This window comes from Heloderma suspectum, chromosome 2, assembly GCF_057233095.1.
Source record: "Heloderma suspectum isolate Gila_16-S chromosome 2, 16-S_ref, whole genome shotgun sequence".
In the NCBI taxonomy this organism is placed as follows: Eukaryota; Metazoa; Chordata; class Lepidosauria; order Squamata; family Helodermatidae; genus Heloderma; species Heloderma suspectum.
The window spans coordinates 49,190,550-49,212,020 of NC_139459.1; the positions used below are offsets into that span (position 1 = coordinate 49,190,550).

The 21,471-nt window shown below is 46.1% G+C and overlaps 1 protein-coding gene across 1 annotated transcript in view; it reads right to left on the minus strand.

The window, feature by feature from the left end:
- HEXB (hexosaminidase subunit beta) overlaps positions 1 to 10,542 on the minus strand; it is a 28,935-nt gene extending 18,393 nt beyond the window's left edge. The window contains exons 1-5 of the mRNA XM_084833478.1: positions 10,142 to 10,542; positions 6,573 to 6,724; positions 3,536 to 3,601; positions 1,868 to 1,914; positions 327 to 437 (exon numbers count right to left, since the gene is read on the minus strand). Of these exons, the coding sequence (XP_084689604.1) occupies positions 327 to 437; positions 1,868 to 1,914; positions 3,536 to 3,601; positions 6,573 to 6,724; positions 10,142 to 10,425 (660 nt within the window). The 5' untranslated portion in view covers positions 10,426 to 10,542. The remainder of the gene's footprint in view (positions 1 to 326; positions 438 to 1,867; positions 1,915 to 3,535; positions 3,602 to 6,572; positions 6,725 to 10,141) is intronic.
- Positions 10,543 to 21,471: the final 10,929 nt, after the last annotated feature.

Sequence of the window (21,471 nt, forward strand, 5' to 3'; positions counted from 1 at the left end):
TACTTCTCCCTAAGGCTGAGTTATTGGCAGTAAGCTTTATACTAGAGCATGCTGGTATTTTTTGTATTTTTGGTCCCACCCCTTTTGCCTTTGGCTCTAACCACCACTGGAATACAGGCCCCAAGAGCTTCTCCAAAATTGAATTCAGCCCCCCACTTCTGTTGTAGGACATTTAGCCATTTTGTAGGTGATATATCAAATATTTCAAATGATTTTAACATTAATTATTTTATTTGTAAGGAAATAATGTTTTCAATTAAAATTGCCACACCAGCCCCTGCAAAGGATTCTGGTGGTGAGGAGATCGGACTCAGCTGCCAACTTACCAAATTGGTTAGGATAGATTTCAAGGGCAAGAAATGCCTCGACGTATCAAGCAAGATTCCTCGATAAGCAAACCGTGGGGAGTCAGAAATCTCAGATGCATTGATAAAGAACTATTCATACAAAAAAGAGGAAGAGAAGGCTTAAGAGGCAGTAAAATTTAACTTTTGGGGTAAGATACTGTAGAAGGCACAGGAAAAGGCAAATACCTATGGTGCATCCAAATATAAACAAAGTCCATATAAAACTCAACTCAAAACATTTACACAGGCTTTCAAGATGGTCTGTCACCAATGGTCACAGCAAAGAATTGTCTTGTAAATGCCTTCTTCCAGTACTTATATTTGAACTTATGTCCCATCCTATTCCACAGCTAAGAATTTGGTGTGTTTTTTTTTTTAAATTAACCAGATAAAGTTTCACCAGCTTAACCCCAAATACCAAACCTAAATGTTCTTGAGCAATTTCTGGACAGGGGCAACCTCTAAGTTACTTGGTGCCCAAGTTGCAGAGGCCACACCAACATTTAAAATCAGTGAAACTAGTCATTCCAGTAAAGCTAGTCATCTCCAAGGATTTTAAAATGAAGAAAACTAGCTAAGTGTTTTTAGAAATGTACAGAAAAATATGCAGGTTGATGTCTTTGCCAAGAAATGTAGCTAAATCTACAGACTGCACAGGAGACATGGAAGTTTGTAGAACTTGACAGACATTCAGGAAAATTGTGATTTTCAAGCAAGGCTACAGCCTGGCCTGTACATCTGTAGAACCCTTCTGCTTCAGTAAATAGAGGCATGCAACACTCACACCAAAGCCAACATCCTGACTTAAGGGATACATTTATCCACAGCTGTAGTGCAAGTTTGAAGTCACTCCAGATCGCTTTATTCTCTGTACATTTACCAGTTGCCACCCTGATTTTCTGAAGCCTATCTTAAGAAAAATAAGTAGAAACTTCTCATGTCTTTTCAAACGAAGACTGACAAATACCAAGAATACTACAACAGAAGTCAAGTTCTACGGCAGCCTTTCCAATCTTGGTGCCCTCCAGACTTTTGGGACTACAACTCCCAGCTTTCCTGACCACTGGCCATGCTAGGTGAGACTGATGGAAATTGAAGTCCAAAGCATCTGGAGGGCACCAGGTTGAGGAAGCCTGCTGTATGGCTTGATATGCAGAGGCAGCCATACAGTTCACTACTGTGCTTGGTCAAAAGGGGCAACTCGGGTTGTATCAGGAAGGATACAAGTAGCCAGTGCAGAGTCTGAAGCACTCCTTTGATCTGTTTCTGGTAGCCCACCTTCGGTTACACTGCAGCTTCCAAACAGTCTCTGAAGCAGCCTCTGAAGCACAGAGCAGCCCTGTTAGCCATGCTGGCTGGGAATTATGGGAGCTGCAGTTCAACACATCTGGAGGGCACCAGGTTGGGGAAGGCTGGAGTAGTCAAACCTGAAATGATTAATAGCAGCTGCTGCGAATGAACCCAAAGGAAAGTCCAAATTATTAGTGGTAGTCTGCTGTACCATGAAGAACATTACTTACACTTCCATAGTCATCTTCATTTACTAGCTGGCTGAATGTTTCTAAACCTGGAAGTCAAATAGATCGAATTGGCAAAGTAACACAGATGCCACACAAGAACCATGTTGGACATTCCAAGAAAGTGGTGAGAAGCGAAACACAAGTAACTTCTGCTCTCTCTTCCTAAACTTCTTAACCTCATCCAAAGGGGATGGGTGAAAGGGAGAAGCATGTATCCCACGTGTCAGAGTACTGTTCTCTTTACGCTGGGAAAGAATGAACATCTCCCCACAAGGAATGTGTGCTTCTCTTTGCTTTGGATGAGACCTAGAAGCATGGGATGAGGAAGAGCAAATCACCCATGCTTCCTCTCTCATCGCTTCCTTCAAATGTCTAGAGGAGCTTTTAAAAATCCATCATAAATATATTGGTCTCCTATTACCTACATATTTCACAAATACAGTATGCAGGGCTGATTCACACCATGAAATTTGGGGATGGTTTTCAATCTAGACAGCATATGCGTGTTTCCATATTGAACATGCCCCATCACGTCAGTCTTCAGCCATGAACATAAGTTGCTCGTATGCCCACATGATTCGTGTTGAAAAAAAAATCAGCTCACTTCACCATGCATTAAAAACGTGAAAACATTTTATTTAGGGGAAGAAGTTGACGCGATAGAGCAGTCTCCCCCAATAAGGTGCCCTGGTGGTAACGGGAGTTGTCTCGGGTGATGGGAGTTGTGTTAGACTACAATGCCTATTAGTCCTAATGAAGTCCACACTGCTGGGGATGATGGGAGTTGTAGTTAAATACATATGGAGGGCACTGGGTTGGGAAAGCTGTGATATAGGTTTAAAAATTATGGTGCAGAGATACACTAGATACAGTGCTACAACTTGGGTCACCTAGTGAAACTAATTTGCAGGTTCATGGAGGCCAAGCCTATCAATAGCTACTAGTGATATTACCTCCACTACCAGAGGCAGTATGCCTCTGCATACCAATTTCTGGGGAACATGGGTGGGAGAGTGCTGTTGCACTCATGTCCTGCTTGAGGGCTTCCCAAAGGCATCTGGTTGGCCACTGTGCAAACAGAATGCTGGCCTAGAGTCCTTTGGTGTGACTCAGCACAGCTCTTCTTATGTTCAGTAGATTGAGGACAGGTGACATGAAGTACTTCTTCAGGAGAAGGGGAGGAGTTGTGGCTCAATGGCAGAGCACATGCTTTGCATGCAGAAGGTTCAATCCCTGGCATCTCCAGGTAGGGCTAGGAAAGAATCCTGCCTGAAACCCTGGAGAGCCACTGCCAGTCAGTGTCAACAATACTGGGCTAGATGGACAAATGGTCTGACTCAGTAAAAAGTAGCATCCTATGTTCACTCAATGCATAACTATGGCCAGAAGGTGTGGTGATTGCCACTAACTTAGATGGCTTTAAAAGGGCATTAGACAAATGCAGGTGGAATCAATCTATCAACAAGTATTAACCACGGTGGCTAAATGGAACCTCTCTGTACAGTGACAGTTTTCCCACAAATACAAACAACTAGGGGACAAACAGGGTGGGGTGAGGAAGCTGTTGTCTTCATGCTCTGTTGTGGGCTTCATTCATGCATCTGGCTGGCCACTATAGAATAACCCATTTATCTTAATCAGCAGGGCCCTTCTTATCTTATGACTCACCTCTTAAAGCTCCCCAAACTTTTCCTGACTTCAGAACAGCTGTAGGTTCTGATACTTGGAGCTGATCTTTAAGGGAAAACAACAATTAATACTGAGATGCCTTTCAGTAATAAAGATTATGAAATCATCAATTGCTTTGTTCTAAGAACAAGAATTCTAAGAATTAGGTTGGCACTCCTGCATGCAGCTTGCTTATATCTAACTGAAGTCAATGGCTCATTTTGCATGTAATGAGAAGCCATTGTGGCTGAATTTACCTGTGGGGTTTGTTGTTGTGGCAGCTGCTGCCATTTTGAATATTTGGGGCATGGCGGGGGCGTGCCGTAGCTTCTTGTTTTGTACGAACCTGGCAAGGGTGGGTTGTTGGGGTGGTTGACAAGTAACCCACAACCCTAAAACAGGCCATGGGTTCGGGGTGGCTTGTCAACCACCCCAACAACCCACCCTCACCAGGTTCACACGTAACGAGAAGCCGAGGAGGTGGGACCTTGGATCGCCAACCTGGAGCCCATGGGCACCGCAACACCCTGCAGTGATCGTGTGAACCAGGTCATTGTGCCAGATTGCAGCCAGGATAATAAATGGTTTGCTATAACTCCTAAATTTTAAAAAAGCAACAATTACCTTCTGCAATTAAGGTAAAATAACACGTTAATTCTGGTTCACTGGTGGTCTTCTTATCGTTATAAACTGGGACAGGCAACCTTTTTACCCTTCCAAAGGCCACATTCCCTTGAGGGTAGTCTGTTGGGGGCCACATGGGTGGGGTCGGAGACAATGGTGAGCAGATCCCAAGTCCCCCTTTGCCCCATTCGCACACACTTTCTCACTCCCCCTCCACTCACTCATTCACTCACTCTCCTACACATACGGATTATTGGGGGTGGGGGCGGGGGAAGGAGAGATTTACCTCTTCTCCCCCCACCCAGCGAACGCAATGAATATGACATCCCCCTGCGCTGCTTTTTAATCTTTTTCTTAAGCTTATTAGCAGAGGAGAAGCACACTTCTGAAAATGGAGATTCCACAGGATTTGCACTTTCAAAAGTCTTCCCTTCTCCCATGCTGCTCAGCAGAGAACAGCTGAGGAGCAGGGAAAAGGGGGCAGTATTGCTGATGGCATTAAACTTTTATCTGCAGCCCAGACCCCTTTGCCCTGCTGCTCAACTGTTCCCTGGCGATAGGTTGAGCAGAGGGGGGTGAGGGGAGGCTTTCCAAAGTGTGAAACTAGAGGAATCTGTGTTTTCCAAGTGCTTTTCTCTTCCTACTTGGGTGAAGAGGGGCCCTGGCAGGAAAGGCTTGGGAAAAGGCCTACTAGAAGCTCAAGGGGCCACATAAAAGATGGCTGAGCCTCGCATGCAGCCTGCGGGTTGCCCACTCCTGCTATAAACAGACTCTTCTCCAAGTCAACCTGTGCGACTTGTGACTCCCCACTCCAAGCCAAACACAGGTCTTCAAGCCACAGTTGCTTAATAGTTCCTCTGTTTTTGCAGTCCCAAGTGTGCCGCAAAAGCCGTAAGCTTCCCTGATACGGCTGCCATATAAGGCTACAAGTTGTGCAGGCCTGCTCTAAGTGGGTTCTTAAAATTAACAACCCATCCCAATGAAAATTCAAGCGGAAGTGTGCTCTTAGCTTAGCAAACACTTCTCTCCCTTTCCAGTTTCAGAGACCCTCATGCATCATCGTGCTTATGCAAGGTTAACAACTAACATAAAGCGAGTATACACAAACACAGCAATCTGAATAGGAAGTGAAACCTTACACCCGTTCCTGTCTTAGAAGTCCGTTAACATTCAAGGCCATCAGCCCATGCACGCCTACATGCTTGAATCCATTAGTAAATCTGCTGTAATTAACAGGACCACATTCAAACCACATCCCCTCTATTTCTGAAATTCAGAGGAGAGTGTGGATCCTTATATAAACAAAATGGCACCATCCACACATATAAAGGAGGTATTTGAAGGTTTTGCAGAAGTAAGAAAATCTTTAGGGAAAAGAATCCTTAATTAGGGGGTGCGGGAAATCCCCAAACCAGCCCACTTGAGACTGAGTATACATAGTGGCAATGGAATGCTAACTGTTGGGAAAAGCCGGGTGAGAGGGAAAATGGAATAGTGTATTTTTGAGGAGGGCATGGCTAACTGACTGGAACATTGAACAGGTGGACTTCAGACTGCAACATTTTGTTGCCAGCCCTACTTGTTTTCACCTAAACTTCCAATCATCCAGATTTCTATGTAATTTGCAAAATCAATTATTTGCCTGAGTACCTGGGAGTACTCTGAGTACCTGCATGAAGCACTGACAAGTGTAAGCATTACACAATTCATCCTGATTATTAAGAACATACATTTCATATGTTTTAGTTTTACAGTTTCTGTTTTAAATCTGGTATTGTATTTTAAATCTTTGCATTGCTGCTAGCTTCTATTTGGTTATTTTATTTTTTATACTGTAGTTTTAAACATTTATATTGCATTTTGTCATATTGCATTTTATGGTTTTAATTGCTGTGAACTGCCCAGACAGCTTTGGCTATGGGGTGGTATAGAAATTTTATTGATAAATAAAAAAATAAAAATCCAACCATATTTAGCACTCCATCCCATCTTGTTTGCTAGATAAAAACTCAACAAAGATATGAATACAGCCATTAATCTCAGTGAGTCATATTCAAGACCTTTTTTGAGCTGAGCCAAGCTATTTTCTTCAATTATTCACTTAATAAAACGCTAGATAAGCAAGTACATATGCTAGGAAAAAGTGCCAAATAATATACACAAGCAAGTATAAGAAAAGAGGCATTCTACAGAAGGCTGTAATGCAGCATTCCCCAACCTGATGCCCTTCATGCTTTGGACTCCAACTCTCAGAATTCCTGATCATTGGCCATAGTGGCTAGGGCTGATGGCAGTTGAAATCCAAAACATCTGGAGGGCACCAGGATGGGGAAGGATGCTGCAAAGAATCAACATAGCTGGGAAAGAGGAAGGTTCCACTAGGTTCCACACATCTACACAGCTAGATACTCACAGGCTTCATCTGATGTAATGCCAGGGTATTTATCACATTCAGAATCCTCTGAAGTGATAATGACCTGAAGTGAGGATAGCTCTGTTTCGAAAAGACCTTCTTCCTTGTCACGATTCTGCCATTTGGAATATCCAAACATGTATTCATAATATCTGGAAGTGAATCCAAAGGCAGAGAAAGACATTATTCAAGCTTTGCTTTCTACCAGAATCACATAGGACCCATAGGTTCCACTTACAAGAAAGGTTTTTTTAACTAACGTTAGGAAGAGCTTCTTGACAGTACAAGCTATTTGAGAGTGGAACAGGCTGCCTGAAAGGTGGAGGTCCTGTATTAGAGGTGTTTAGACAGAGGATGGCCACCTATCAGGGATGCTGTAGTAGTGGATTTCCTGCATCAACAGGGGGTTGGACAACTCTATGATTCAATGGGTTGTATCCAACGTTAGTCTAAAGTCCAATTCATTTCAATGGGAGTACTCTAAGTTTGACTAACATTGGATACAACACTATGATAAGAAATAAGAGATGTTCTCCTGGAACGGATGCCCAGCTCCACCGGGTGACTCTATACATGTTCCAACCCAACTAGAATATCAACTAGAAAATGAGCTTTCATCATGTATTTGCAGGAATGCTTTCTCACTCAGTGTTGCAGAAAGCAGAAGTAGGATGACTGTAGTTTTTAAACTTTTTGCTGAGACGCAACTTGCACTTTTGTTTTGCTCACCATTTTGTTTGTGGCTGTATCTACTGTATTTTGAAGGCGTGTTCTACTTTTTGTTTGTGATACTTTAGTTTAAACTGTGTGCTGAAAATAAATAAAATGTCTTTAAATATGTTTGGAAATCACTGCTTTACTTCATCAACACCCAAAGGTTATAATGCATGATAGTAATCGTAACATGATAAATTCCTTGTTTGTGTAAACAGGGGTTTAGGCATGCTTAATCAAATGGGCCTAAATGCACCGAACTAGATTGTGGCCACCAAACTCCACAAACCAGAGAACACTGGAACAGCCAACTTCAGTAACCAGACAACACTATTATGGTTTATATCATCCTTCCCTAACATGGCGCCCCCCAGATATACTGTACTACAACTCCCATCATCCACAGCCAACAATGGCCAATGGCTCATGCCATTAGGAGACCACCTTCCCCCATATAGAATGCCTCAGTCTCTACATTCTCAGGGGGGAGCCTTGCTTACCATACCGTGGCCTACTGATGCTTGTTTGGCCATAGTGCGGAGTGGGGCCTTTTGCATTGTGACACCCACCATATGGAATGATCATCCCAATGAGATCCGGTGGGCTCCTAGTGTGGAGTGATTCCACTGACAACTCAAGACACATTTGTTTGCCTGGGCGTTTCCCTGACTGTTGCCAGCTGCTCCTGGTTGTTTTATTGTTTTATTAATGTTTTATTGGTTGTTTTATTGTTTTATTACTGTTTTATTGGTTGGTTTTATGGCATTTTGTCATGATTTTATCTTGTGACCCACTTTAAAAAAAAGAGTGCTATAGAAATTTTCTGAAATAAAAAGAAAAGAAAAAATGCCAGAGGATGTTGACTCTCATATCACTTCAGCCTAAGACTCCAGGTTATCCCAAGGAAAAAATATTATGTAATTACCCCCACTCAATGGGAAAGAGACGAAGGGTGTAAACCTATGCATGTTTAGAAAGAAAGAAGTCCTACAACTTCCAGCATTCCCCTAGCTGGCTGGGGCACGCTGGGAATTGCAGGACTTTTTTTGGTCTAAACATCCACAGGATTGCACTCGGAGGGAGCAATCCTATCAAGATCAAAGGTCGCCTCTGACCCCAGGGGCGACTGCCTATCCAGTGCAGAGCGGGAGGAGTGGTGAGGAGCGTATCTAACGGATTAACAGATTATGTTAACAGATTAACATTCAGTGCACCCTACCATTGAGAACAGATCCTCTAACTATCCATATCCAAGTTAGGTGTAGTGTTTTGAATGGGCAGTTGGAAGGCAGGCAAGAATCATATACCTTAAAAACTCAGTCAAACAAATAATTAAATAATACATCTCAGGCTAACATTTTCATGCTCTGCTTGAGAGTGTTCACAGGCCTCTAGCTAGAAACAGAGGGGGACCTTGGTCTGATCCGGTACTGCAATCCCTACTGTGACTCTGTCACTTTATCTCCACGTTGGAAAATATTCACCAATCAGATTTTACCAATGTTTGTTTGGCCATAGTGCAGAGGGGGCACTGTTTTGCTGAAAGAACACGAGTCCTTCACGGGGAGGGGGGAGAAAAAACAACTGACAACTCAAGTGACATCTCATAGAAAAGAGCCACCCCGCAGTAGAACCATAGCACACAGCGCATAGTTAAACTATGGAATTCACTTCCACAAGATGTAGTGATGGCTATTTAGATTTAGATAGCTTTTAGATATATTTAGATAGCTTTAAAATGGGGATTGGACAAATTCATGGATGATAAGGCTATCGATGGCTACTAGTCCTGATGCTTATATGCTACTTCCAGTATCAGAGGCAGTATGCCCATGTGCACCAGTTGCTGGGGAACATGGGCAGGAGGGTGCTGTTGTGCTCGTGTCCTGCTTGTGGGTCTCCCATGGCCAGCTGGTTGGCCACTGTGTGAACAGAATGCTGGTCTAGTGGACTGATCCGGCATGGCTCTTCTTATGTTCATTACAGAGTTGGAAGGGACCTTAGAGGTGATCTACTCCAACCCCCTGCTTAATGCAGGATCTACAATGCAAATTGCAGCTACAGCAGGGGTAGGAACTTGATGCCCTCCAGATGTTTTGGACTCCAATTATCATCAGCCCCCAGCCAAGGAATTGTGGGAGCTGCAGTCCAAAAATGGGGGGAGGGGGAGAATCTGATGCTGCCTACCCCTGAGCTACAGCATCTCTTCAGCCTCTGCTTAACTGCCTCCAAGTGAAGGGCAGCTCACCATCTCCAGAGGCAGTCAGTTCCCGTGTGCCAGTGGAGGTTGGTGGCTCTGATTTCGGTGGTGTTGTGCATCCATTCTGAGTTTCAGTCCGGACCAGACAGACCTCTAAAGGAGCTATCCAAGGTGCTGAACCCAGTTTGGGGATAGGTTTCCGCACCTTGGGTAGCTCCTCTGGAGTTCTGGCTGGTTCGGACTGAAACCCAGAATGGACTTTTGCCCCACCGAAATCGGAGCCCCCAGCCTCCACTGGCAAGAGCGCTCTCAATGTTGAGCTGCAGCCCTGGGGAGCCACAGAGCACGAGCTTGCTCCGTCTCCTAGGCGGCAGCCCTTCAGACACTTCGCAGCCCTGGGGCCCTCCGGATATGTTCAGCTTCAGCTGCCTTGGGCCCCAGCCAGCATGGCCAATGGTCAGGAATTCGGTGCCCGCCAAAACATCTGGCGGGCACCGGGGCGGGGAAGGCGGCCCTGGACAATTCTGCTCACCCCGTTCCACTCTCAGGGGAACTGGGCAGAGGGAAGAGCTCTCCGCTGCCCGGGCGGACGGGCGGGCTGGCGCTCGCGCGCGCTGCCCCTTCCCTGAAGGGAGGAAAGGAAAGAGACGTTCACCTGCGGAAGGCATCCTGCAACAACGAGCAACGCGGCCCCGCCGACGACCCCGGGCCGTGGACGATCTGGAAGCGCTTGGGCGCCAGCTGCAGCCGGGCTGGCGAGATGCGAAGCGAGGCGGGCAGAGGCCAGAGGGCGCCGAAGGGGGACGCGCCCAGCGGCGCCTCCTGTTTCGAGAGCAGCTGCTCCTGAGCTTGGGGCGCCGCGTGCGGCTGGTGCAAGGACGAGGCAGCCAGCGCCGCGGAGGCCCGCAGCAGCAGCAGCAGCAGCCCGGGCAGCTCCATGGCTCCAGCTTCCCGCCTCTAACTGCAACCGGGGGCCGAAGCCCAGCCGCCGCCGTCACCCGACGAACGGGAGGCAGCCTCTCCCCAGCAGCGCCGTCGAGCGCCGCCTCCTTCCTCATCCCGCTCGCCCTGAGGAGGAGGAAAGAAGCCGGCCCCCTTGCCCGCCCGCGCCTAGGCCGGAGGAAAACAGGCGGCCGGAAAGGCGCTCGGTCGGGGCCCCGCTGGGTGCTGGCGGCGCTCTCAGTGGCAGACGCCGAGAGTGTCTCCCCCGAGAGGTCTTCGTGCCCGGGCGAGCCTCGCGGACTAGCTCAGGCCGAGGAAAGCCGGGCTCTCGAGAAAGGCCGTGACAAAACAATACTCGCTCTCGCGCCCCCCCCCCCATTGTTTGTCTTGTCGTGCCGATCGATACTCGAGCGTTCCTTGGCCTGTGCCACTGGAACGAGGCAAGCCGAGGCGTTCTGGTCCCAGCGGAAAACAAATCCAAATATAATGTAGGGCTGGGTGTGTGTGTGTAATATATAATATAACTACATCAAGATTGGGGTGATGGCAAGCCGTAGTAAATTATTTACTATATATATATATATATATATATATAGTGTATGTGTGTGTATATATATGTATATGTAAATATATAGTAAATAATTGACTATGTCTTGCAGTTACCCCAGTCTTCATATAACCACCCAAACAAAGAAATAATCACAACATGATAAGTGCCCAAATCTCAGTGAGGGGGAGAGGGCCCATTGAGGGTGTCTTGCCCAAGGGCCCCCCAAAACCTGGAGCCAGCACTGTGCTGTAGAAGCAAACACATATCTCAGGATGGATTAGATTTCCCACCGTTGTCCCTTTAACAGTCATATGATAAGCAGCTTTCCTGCCACTGCCTTTCCATGCCAGCAAAAGCAACACCTTTTACATTTCTGCCTGTCACTCAGCTGTTAAGGCATGAAGCCTCTGTCTAGAGTGTGGTGGGATGCGTCTCCCACCCCAGGTTCCATGCCAAGTTGCCAGCAGTCCAAGAACTCTGGAAAGAGTCAGGGAGGTGTGAAGTCAGACTCTGATTCCCAGCCCACTATGTTGTGAGTGAGGCTGGGGTGTTTTTTTTGTTTTGTTTTTTTAAATAGTACCTTGGTTTGTTTGTTTGTTTGGAAGAAACATCCTGGGTAGTGTTTGCCAGGGACTTTCCCTGTCTTACACAAAACATTCCAAGGCCCCTCTCCTTCTGTGACTAACTCCAATTATATGGGCCACACCATGTTTGTAACATATTTTCAGTACTGTATTTATGCATACATCTAGTGTATGAACCTATCAGAATATGGGTGGTTATTTGTTTGGATGAGATTGTTTTTCCTGTTCTTCTATCTCTGTATTACAAGATGGACAGGAAGCTCCTTCTGGCCCAAGGACATGAATGCATGCGGTGAGGAAGAGAGAACTCCCAATGGAGATAAAGCCCTTGGAGAGAGATCCAAAACAGCACTCTGCTTTTAGCCATTTCTAGCCATTGTGATGGCTAGAACAGGGACAGCACCACTTTTGGTGGGCCCTCGGGACATCTTCCTGGATGGGCCCATTGGGGACACCAGAATCTGCCGCCCTACGGTGAGCCCATTAGCTGGGGCACCATGGGGTCAACACAGCAGCAGCAAAACTACAAACACTGCTCCTGGCACCCTGACAGTGGCCAGTAGAACAATACTATGCCTTGGCCCCAGAGGCATTGTGGGGGAATTAAAATGGCAGGCACCAGCCCAGGTGGCTGTAGTGGCAGGCCCTCTTGATGACTGGAGCCATCAGCAACCGCCTGTTGGTGCTGACCTCTGACGTCGGGCCTGCCGACAAATGTAAACATACAATGGCAAAATCTGCAGTGTGTTATTGACTGTGTGACAAATTGCCCACCTTTCCCACTGCCCAAAAGAACTAACTAGTACCTAGTGATTTCACACTGGGCAGCAAGGGAGGATTTATTTGGCAAGCGGCAGCCTGCACTGAGACAACTGGCTATGAATGTTTTCCCCACCCCTTATCCATGCACACTGTTACCAATCTCTATCCTAGGTGGGCTGTCGTGGGCCCTGGAACTTTCCCCAGTTCATCCTGCTTCTAGCCCTTGCCAAGCAAGGTACTTCAGCAGTAACTCTCAGGACAGTGAACTCTGAGAACTCCTGATGTTGAAACAGTAATGCACATTAATATTAAAAAAAATACTTTGCATACTTTCTGATGTCAGGCTATGTACAGTTCATTTATTTACTGCATTTTTCTCCCGCTTTTCAGACATTAATTGTCTCTCAAAGTCGCTCTCATCAGTACAAAAAGTGAGGCAGGCCTGCCATCAGGCTTACAAACTAAAATGATGACACACAATGGGAGGGGAGGGGAGGGGAGGGAGATCAGTTTCTCATGGCCAGAACAAGGTGGTGAGCTCTAAGTGGGCACTGAAATGCACTTCAGGCCAGGCTGATCTTCCCTTCTTAGTGTTCTTGCTTGAATAGCAATCGATGGTTCTTGTTCTTTTGACCCAATGGATGGGGCCAGAGCATTCTCCCCCCACCGCCCTTGCAAGGCAACCGTCACTTGGAGCCGACAGAACTGGGTGGGTGGGCCTGGCCTCCACTGCTTTACCCATTTGATCTACTGGTCTACCCAACTTCCCTTGGAGCCTTCCTGGCAGGGAGGGGGAAGGGAGCCCTTCCCTTCTCTGGCCAATGGACTTTATTCCTGGGAAGTACAGGATGCAGTCCCCCGTGGGCCCTAGGGCCTCTGGCTGATAGCAGAAGGCAGAGTGGGCTTCCCTTCTGCCCTCCAGTCCCAGGGCAACTCCTCCAGTCCCCCATTTCACATGTGCAGGAGAGAACTGCTTCTTTCCCAAACACAGTTTTCACCTACCTGTGTTCAATTGTACAGGCAGGGACAGCAGAGATGGAGTGCTGGGCGGGCACTCACCTCCACACACTCACTGATCTCTAGGGCTGTGCACTGCTTTGGCTCTGGATCTGAATTCCGAGTTGAAGTGGGCCAATTCGGACCACTTTGCTCTGGTGCCAGAGTGGGTCGGGATTGGCCCAAAGCAGTCTGAAGTGGGTCAGATCGATCCAAAGTGCTTTGGGCTGATCCAGGCAGCTGCCTGCCCTGCTGTGTGAGCCCCCTGCTTCTTACCTGGACCCGTGGGGAGCGCCTGCAACCATGGCCCACTTCAAGGGAGTCGCCATTTTCTTTTAAAATAGTGACTCCTCTTTTCAGGAAATAAAATCTAATGCAAATGGTGACCATAAGGCTGTCATGTACGCAACATTACAGGTGTAAAAGGGCCATTTTAAAAGAAAATACCAACTCCCTTGAAGAAGGTGACAGCTGCAGGCACTCCCCATGTGTCCAGGTAAGGAGCAGGGGGCTCGCACAGCTGGTCAGGGACTGGGGGCTTGCACGGCTGACGGGGTGGCACAGAGCTCATGTGACCAGGCAGGGCTAATTTGGATGTCCAAACCTCGCTTCAGACTCCAGGTCCGAAGTGGGTCGGACAGGGTCCAAACCAGGTCAAGGCAGGTCAGGGCCTTTTCGGAATCTCCAAATCGGCTTCTGAAGCTGGTTGGGGGATCCCTGCACAGCCCTACTATTCTTTACACATTGGCCCAGATGGGGGAGATGTATAATCTGATCTGGCCTTCTGCGCCTTCAACAGTTATCTCCTTGCTGGAGGGAAACTGCACCTGCCATATACTGCTAAAGACCAAAATGATGCTGGCTGCAAAGGTGGCAACCCTAGGAACGGAATTATTCCTTGAACTGGGGAGTTTCCCATCAGTCCCTGACTCAAGCGGAAGCCCTTTGACGAAGAGCCTTATTAATATTGTGAGCACTAGTGCTCTGCCCCTTGATTATAAATGATGTACGCAAGATTTGGCAAACATGGAATCTTGTTTGAAAGTCATACTACACCCACATGGAACTTCTGTGAAGCATTTTGAAGATTCCAGATGAGAGCAGGGATTCTCTCACAATCAGTCTTGAATCTCAGCCACCAGGTGGCACTAGACTCTGCTTATTGTTTTCTTCAGTTCGAGTAACCAAGGCTGGTGTTGAAATGATGAGAGTTTGGTTAAGGGAGCAATCCTATGCATGTTTAGACAGAGAAAAGTCCTACAACTCCCAGCATTTCCCAGCCAGGTGTTCACCTATCTCCTTTAGTTGCCTCTCATTCTCCCCTCCTATGCCTATGGATTATTTTGCAGGATGTTCCTGGAATTTTGCATTAGTGGTCACCTGTATGTATACACCAGCAGCTTTTTTGTGGAGCCTGTGTCATCTTTAAGGTGCTACAAGACTGTTGCTTTTGTGTCATCTAATGTTGCTAAGGAACAACCCAGAGATTGTTGCTGTCCCCCCTCCCCTCTGCTTTCATTCCTTCACCCACTTCGGCTCTCCCCAGCTGAAACAAACAGGAATCTTGGTTTGCCCCATATCAGGCAGGGAGAATGAAAAAGTGTGGAATGGAGCAGAGCATAGTGGAAGTAACATTTTGGTTACCTCTCTCATCTTCATCTTGAGACATGGCTGTGGCCAATTAGTCTTTTGTTGTGATGGGCTTCTTAGTGTGGAATCTGCTCTAACCAGAAAGTAAGTTTGTTGATTGATTGATTGATTGATTGATTCATTCATTCATTGGTTCATTAATTTCATTTCTATACCACCCAATAGCCAAAGCTGTCTGGGCGGTTCATAAAAATTAAAACCACAAAGTGCAGCATAAAACAATATAAAACGTGAAAGCTTAAAACAACAATATAACAGTACAACCAGAATAAAACCTAGCAGCAATGCAGAGATTTAAAATACAGATTTAAAACACCAAAGCTAAAAAACTAGAAAGCTAAAATGCTAAAATACTGGGAGAATAAAAAGGCCTTCAATTGGCGCTGGAAGCAGTACAACGTAATTTTGGTTCCCATCTCTTAACCTATAAAAAGACCCCAAATAATGTTTTTAAAGTTCTCCAGTTTCCTTTAAAGCAGGGGCACTGAACCTCTTTCAGCCTGAGGGCCAAATTCAATTGGGAGAAGCGGGGGGGGGGGGGAAGGAGCTGCATTCCAGTGGGTAGAGCCAAAGGCAAAATGGGGCGGGTCCAATAGGAAAGGGGCAGGACCAAAAGCACCAACAGTGAGAGCATATTTTAGCCTAAAGCTCTTTTTGAAAGGGGGGAAATACACAAAACCTGGGAAACCACAAAATGATCAGTGGTCAGAGAAAATGGGGTAGGGACAAGGGAAGGGGCAGGTTGGGATCCCAGGAGGGCTGGACTTGGCTCATGGACCTGAGGTTCTACACCCCTGCTTTAAAGGATCCACTGTTAGTCCCTTACACTGCAACCCTCTGCATGTCTCCTACTCAGACATTGGCCCCATTGAGTTTAATGGAATCTCTCTTTCAGTCTTGTGAATACAATATTAGTCAGAGTTCCCCAACCAGGTGCCCTGCAGATGTGTTGCCCATTTTGTTGCAAGTTTACCTTACTCACCCATCAAGTTTGTCAAGCAAAGCCTTAGGACAGACCCAATTCATGCCAATCAAGGCATCCAAGCTCATGAACACCATTAGTATGACGTTTAATTTCCAGTGGGTGGTGCATAATGACTTGAAACTATTACACACCTCGTTGAGAAACTGAAGACAACAGAAAGAGCCAGGGGCATGATGGTCTAGGCATCTCTTTGCATTTGCCGTCTCAGGTTCCAAGATGGGGATGAGATGTATAAAGGTGTCTCAAGTGTGTCCCAGATGTCTGATGCTGAAAGCACAATTGTACTGAATTACAATCTGATGCACCCAAAAAGGTTTTTAAAAAATGTATGAATGACAGCAGGAATACATGTCCTTAGAGGAGCCTAACCTTCCATTTTCTTGAGTCCCTGTTCTGGGATGCCTCCTCTGAGAACTCGTAATCTCACAAAATGATTGATTGAAAGGTCCAGTCACATCCATTGTAGAGATACTTCCAGTAGAAACGGACTGGATGGTGACCAGAGCAGTTAGGGGAAAGCTGTCAGGAGCAGGGAAGCATCTGGTTCAGGTTAAATCATCCCAAAGGGATGAAGATGAAAATGTTTTTGATTGCCCAAATGTAGAAGGGGAGGAAATAGGCCAGAAGCACATGGTAGCACATAATAGCCAATCAAAGGGGCCAATGTCACTTGGAGCAAAGAAAAATATGATTTAAACATAATTTCGATTTATTTAGGAAAAGAGAACATAAATATAGGTGTGTATGAAAATACTGGAAACCTAAAATAGCATTCTAGACTAGAATGCTAACCTAGTTGAAGGTGTGGAATACTGGAAGACAGAGCAAATTATTCCAATTGTAAGAGAAGTCCATCAACAATTACTAGATAATGGTTCTGAATGACAAAGCAACATATATTTTTCTGAAGAAAACATGCTTTAAAAAACCCACAACCCTCATATAGGCTGGTAAAACTACCAGACTGTGATAATGTTTACTACATTTGTTCATACTATTACTTTTTCTTTAGAAGATTATATTATTCACCACAACAGAGTCTGAGCTCATTATTTAATGAACAGTGCAATCTGATATATGTCTGCTCAGAGGTAAGTCCCACTGAGTTCAATGCCCGTTCGATAGCTGGTTGGCCACTGTGAGAACAGAATGCTGGACTAGATGGACCCTTGGTGTGATCCAGCAGGGCTCTTCTGACATTCATATGTTCTTATGTTAATCCTGCATAGGCACAATGGACAGGCTCCCACTCTGGGTGGATATTCTGAGACCACAGGTGCTTTCCCCATTTTATCCATAGGATGACATAGATGCACAGTGGGTTCATTGTGCAGATGGTTCCCCCTCCCTTGTCTTCCTTCCCTCATCAAATTATTATTTGGTAGATTCTCATACCAAGGGATGGGCTATAGCTCAATGGTCTAACACACTTTGCATGCAGAAGGTCCCAGATTCAATACTCCACATCTCCAGGTAGGGCTGAAAAAGGCTCCTGTCTGAAAACCTGGAGAACTGTTGCCAGTCAGTACCGAGCTAGATGGACCCATGGTCTGCCTGAGTCAATGTAAGGCAGCTTCCCTTCTTTCTACCTCAGCCTGTGGCTCATACAAAGACACAGAGCACATTTTGATAGACTGGTAAAAAATTAAAAGTTTCAAATCAGCAATCTGAAGAGCAGACTAGAGACTGTGTTTTTATTTCTTCACAACCCTTGTGCTTTTCTCTAATCTCTTTTGGCTCTAGATATAATACGTCACACCTCCGCCTCCTTCTCTCCTCCTCCTCCTCAGATAGATTCTATGGTTGCCACCTGAAGAGCTCTTAGATAAGGAACACATTGACCTGGTTCACACAACACCAGAGTATGGGTTGGGTATGGGTTATCATTGAGCATCTCTACATCAGCCTAAAATTCCGCATTTAAAACAGGGCTTTCTCCTTCTGTTTTAAATGCAGCATCACGATGGACTCCCTTTACACACGCTTCCTTCCCCCCCTTTCCCCTGTATCCGAGTCTCCCATATATTTTATTATACAGCCGCTAGATGGCGCGGTGGTCTAGCTCCTCTTATTGCAGGTTTTCCTTTTTCACGAGGGAACTCAAGCGGAACTCAAGCGTGATAATTTGATACCTCATTATCTCCGATCTTTTAAAAAATGCAGCAAAGGTCATTTAGTGTGGGAGGTGCCCTGGAGGTTGATGACGTCATCTAAAGCACCTGTAAGCTTCTGTGAGTAACCAATCTCAATAGGAGGATAAAAGCTCCATGTGAAGAAGCCCATTGAATTGTAGGTTGTTGTTGAATGATGGGTTGTTGTTTGAACCTAGCCACGCTAACAAATCATGGTTTGTTAACCATGAACAAACCAGAGTTCACAACCCAACCACAAACCATGGGTTCTCTTCGTGGGTTGTTTATGGTTAACAAACCATGTTTTGCTAGTGCAGCTGGGTTCACACAACAACCCATCATTCAACAACCCATACTCAACCCATACTCTGGGTTGTCATGTTGTGTGAAGGACCTCATTGTGAGACCATTTATCTATATATCTATATTTATAATGTGTGTGAGAGAACATTAGCAGTGCTTTATGAGAATATGCTGCCCTTCTAATGTATTTAATTAAAGTTGCTTTTCAGTTGTGATGCATCTCACAAATAAATAAGGTTCATAAATAAGGAACCCTTCTTTGAAATGAGGAACAGGTGGTAAATTTAATCAGTGCACAAAGAAAACGACAATGTATGAAGTAACTTCTTCCCTTTCCAAGGAAAGAAAGAGCCTTCTTGAGGCCATATGCAGACAACTCTCCTGGTGCAACGTAAAGCACAAGCTCTGTGTGAATAGACAATACTCACAGCCAGCCATCTGCTTTGCCATGTGGTGTGGTAATGTAAAACAGCCACAAAAGCTAAATTGGTGGCACAGTTGAGACAGGTTTACATCTGCTTCGAATTCTGAGAACATAACAAAGTAGCCCTAGTGTATATGGTAGAATCTGTGCAATATCTGAGAGGAGTTAAAAATAGTGACAGATTGCCTCCACTGATCTGGAAGGGAAGTCCACCCATTCTCCTGCTGATACATTTTCCAAAGACAGCCCATTTGGGGATGCATAGTCTGGAGTTGCCTTCAGCAACCTGGTGCCCTCTAGATGTTTTAGACTACAACTCCCAGCATTCTTGACCACAGGCCATGCTGGCTGGGAGTTGAACTCCAAAACATTTGGACGGTACCAGGTTGGGGAAGGCTGGTCTAGAGACTTTTTTCACTTCTAACAACAGCGTATGGGAAGTCTCTGTGCTTGGCAAACAAACAAACCCCTCTTCAGCTCTATGGAAAAAACAACAACATATAGCTCTAAAGGTGTGTTGTTTTTTTTTTTTTAACTCAGTACAAAATATCTAATGAAGAGAACATCTACACAGGGCAAAGGCCCTCTTGTCCTGCTTTGGAGCTTTCCAGAAACATCTGGTTGTCTATTGTGGGAAACAGAATGTTGGACTTGATGGGCCTTTAGTATGATCCAGTAGGGCTGTGATGTCCTTCTGGAGGATTTCCTCCCCTACCCCAGGGATTTTTGCAATCCTAATCTAGGGTGGATGACAAGGGGGAACAGCATCAATTTCACAGCACAAGTAAAAATGGGGTTTGCTTGCAAATGTTGGTTTAGTTCTGATCAGGGCCAGCATCAAGAGTAGGCATGGCTGGGCACTGCCAAGGGCCCACACCCCAGCAGGGGCCCACTGATAAAGGCCCCCTGGAGTTGCTCCTCATCTTCACCATTGCAACCTCCTCTTCACCTACCTCTTGCTCTGGCCCAGTCAATGAAGGTGGTAGGAAAGAGGAGCGCTACATGCCACTGCTGACTTGCTCACTGGCTCTCTGCCTGTCAAGCAAGCAAGAGGCAGCAATGATGAGAAAGAACAGGAGGGGCAGCAGCAGCTGTTGACAATGGTGGCAAGAAAGCAGACTCACCGAGGGAGGAGGCCCACTGAGGGTGTCTTGCCCAAAGGGCCCACAAAAACCTGGAGCCGGCACTTGTTCCGATTAACTGTTGAGTTTCTTGAGCTATGTGATATGGGAAAAGTGTGAAGAAGCAGCTTTGCCAGCAACACATGTGGGGGTATTCCATCGTCTGCTATCCAATGACTAAAGACAAACATACATCTTTAGGGGACCTGAGTGATGTTATGAGGACTGAGCAGTGGAATCCAGAGTTCAGATTAAATGCTGTGAAGTCCATGTCAGGGCTGGCAGTTTAGAGATAAGCCAGGAAGCCGTCAAGCAAATATGCAGAGAGAGATGAGCACTCTTCAAAGCCCATAGGGTACCTGAATTGCTCCCCTCTGCAAAATACTCTAGGTGGCCTTAGGCGACTCATTGACCTGGTTCACACAATCGAAACAAGCCACCCAATGTGCATACCGTCCAACATTTTGAATATGCAGCCCCACCTGGGGGTTGCCGCAGTGTGTCATGTCATCCAAACCCAGGCAGCAGGAGTTATCTGAGGGTTAAACTACCTTTGCATAACCCATCGTCTTGTTCTAGATTTCGACAACACAACAAGCCACAACTGGGAGTTGCATATTCAAAATGTCGGACGGCATGCACTGCAGGCCCTGGCTGGTAAATTAACTGATGATGGGCTGTTATGTCACCTGAACTGGCCCAGTCTCTCTCAAGATACCGGGGGTGGGAGTGGGGATCTGTGGCCCTCCAGTTGTATTTGGACTAACATTCCCATCATCCCTGACCATGCTGGGTGGTCCACTAACCCCTGCAGATGCGGGCATGGGTTACCCACCCTGATGTATAGGAAAGGAAGAGGAATGAAGGCAAAGCATTCAGGGAGCAACCCTCTTTGCAGCAATGTTTTGTGGGTGGGTGTGGGGGGACAAGAGCTGTGTTGGACACAAGTGATCCCTGCTGAAATCAGAGCCAGTGTGGTGGAGTAGTCAGAGTTCCAGAGCAGAACCAGGGGGATGTAGGTGTAAATCCCCACTCAAGGCATGAAGCTCACTTGTGACTTTGGGCCAGCTACTTTCTCTCAGTCTAGTCCACCTCACTGGGTTGTTGTAAGAATGAAACGAGGGTAGGAAGGAGATCCATGTGTGTTACCCTGAGCTCCTTGCAAGAAGGGCAGGATAAACAAATACATTCTGCTCTGCTGTAGTATTGAAGAGGATGTCTGTCTGTCTGTCTGTGCCACAGTGCCAAGACCGTGAACCCTACACACCTGAAACTTGGCATGCATACTAAAGAGAACCAAGGGGTGTGCACCTCAGGCGTATTTTGCTTTTTAAAATGCATTAATTAATTTCAGTTGATTTAAATGTGTCCGTCTCTTTGAAGCCTGTAGTACCATTTTCAGTCACTTCCCTAAGCACCACATAGCTTTGCAGACAACTGCTCAAGTTTGCTTGAAGGCTTTGCTATATCAAACTAAGGGCTGTTTCAACCCATGGGGAGCTGGGCCCCTTCACTACCATTCTGTGCAAAACCCTG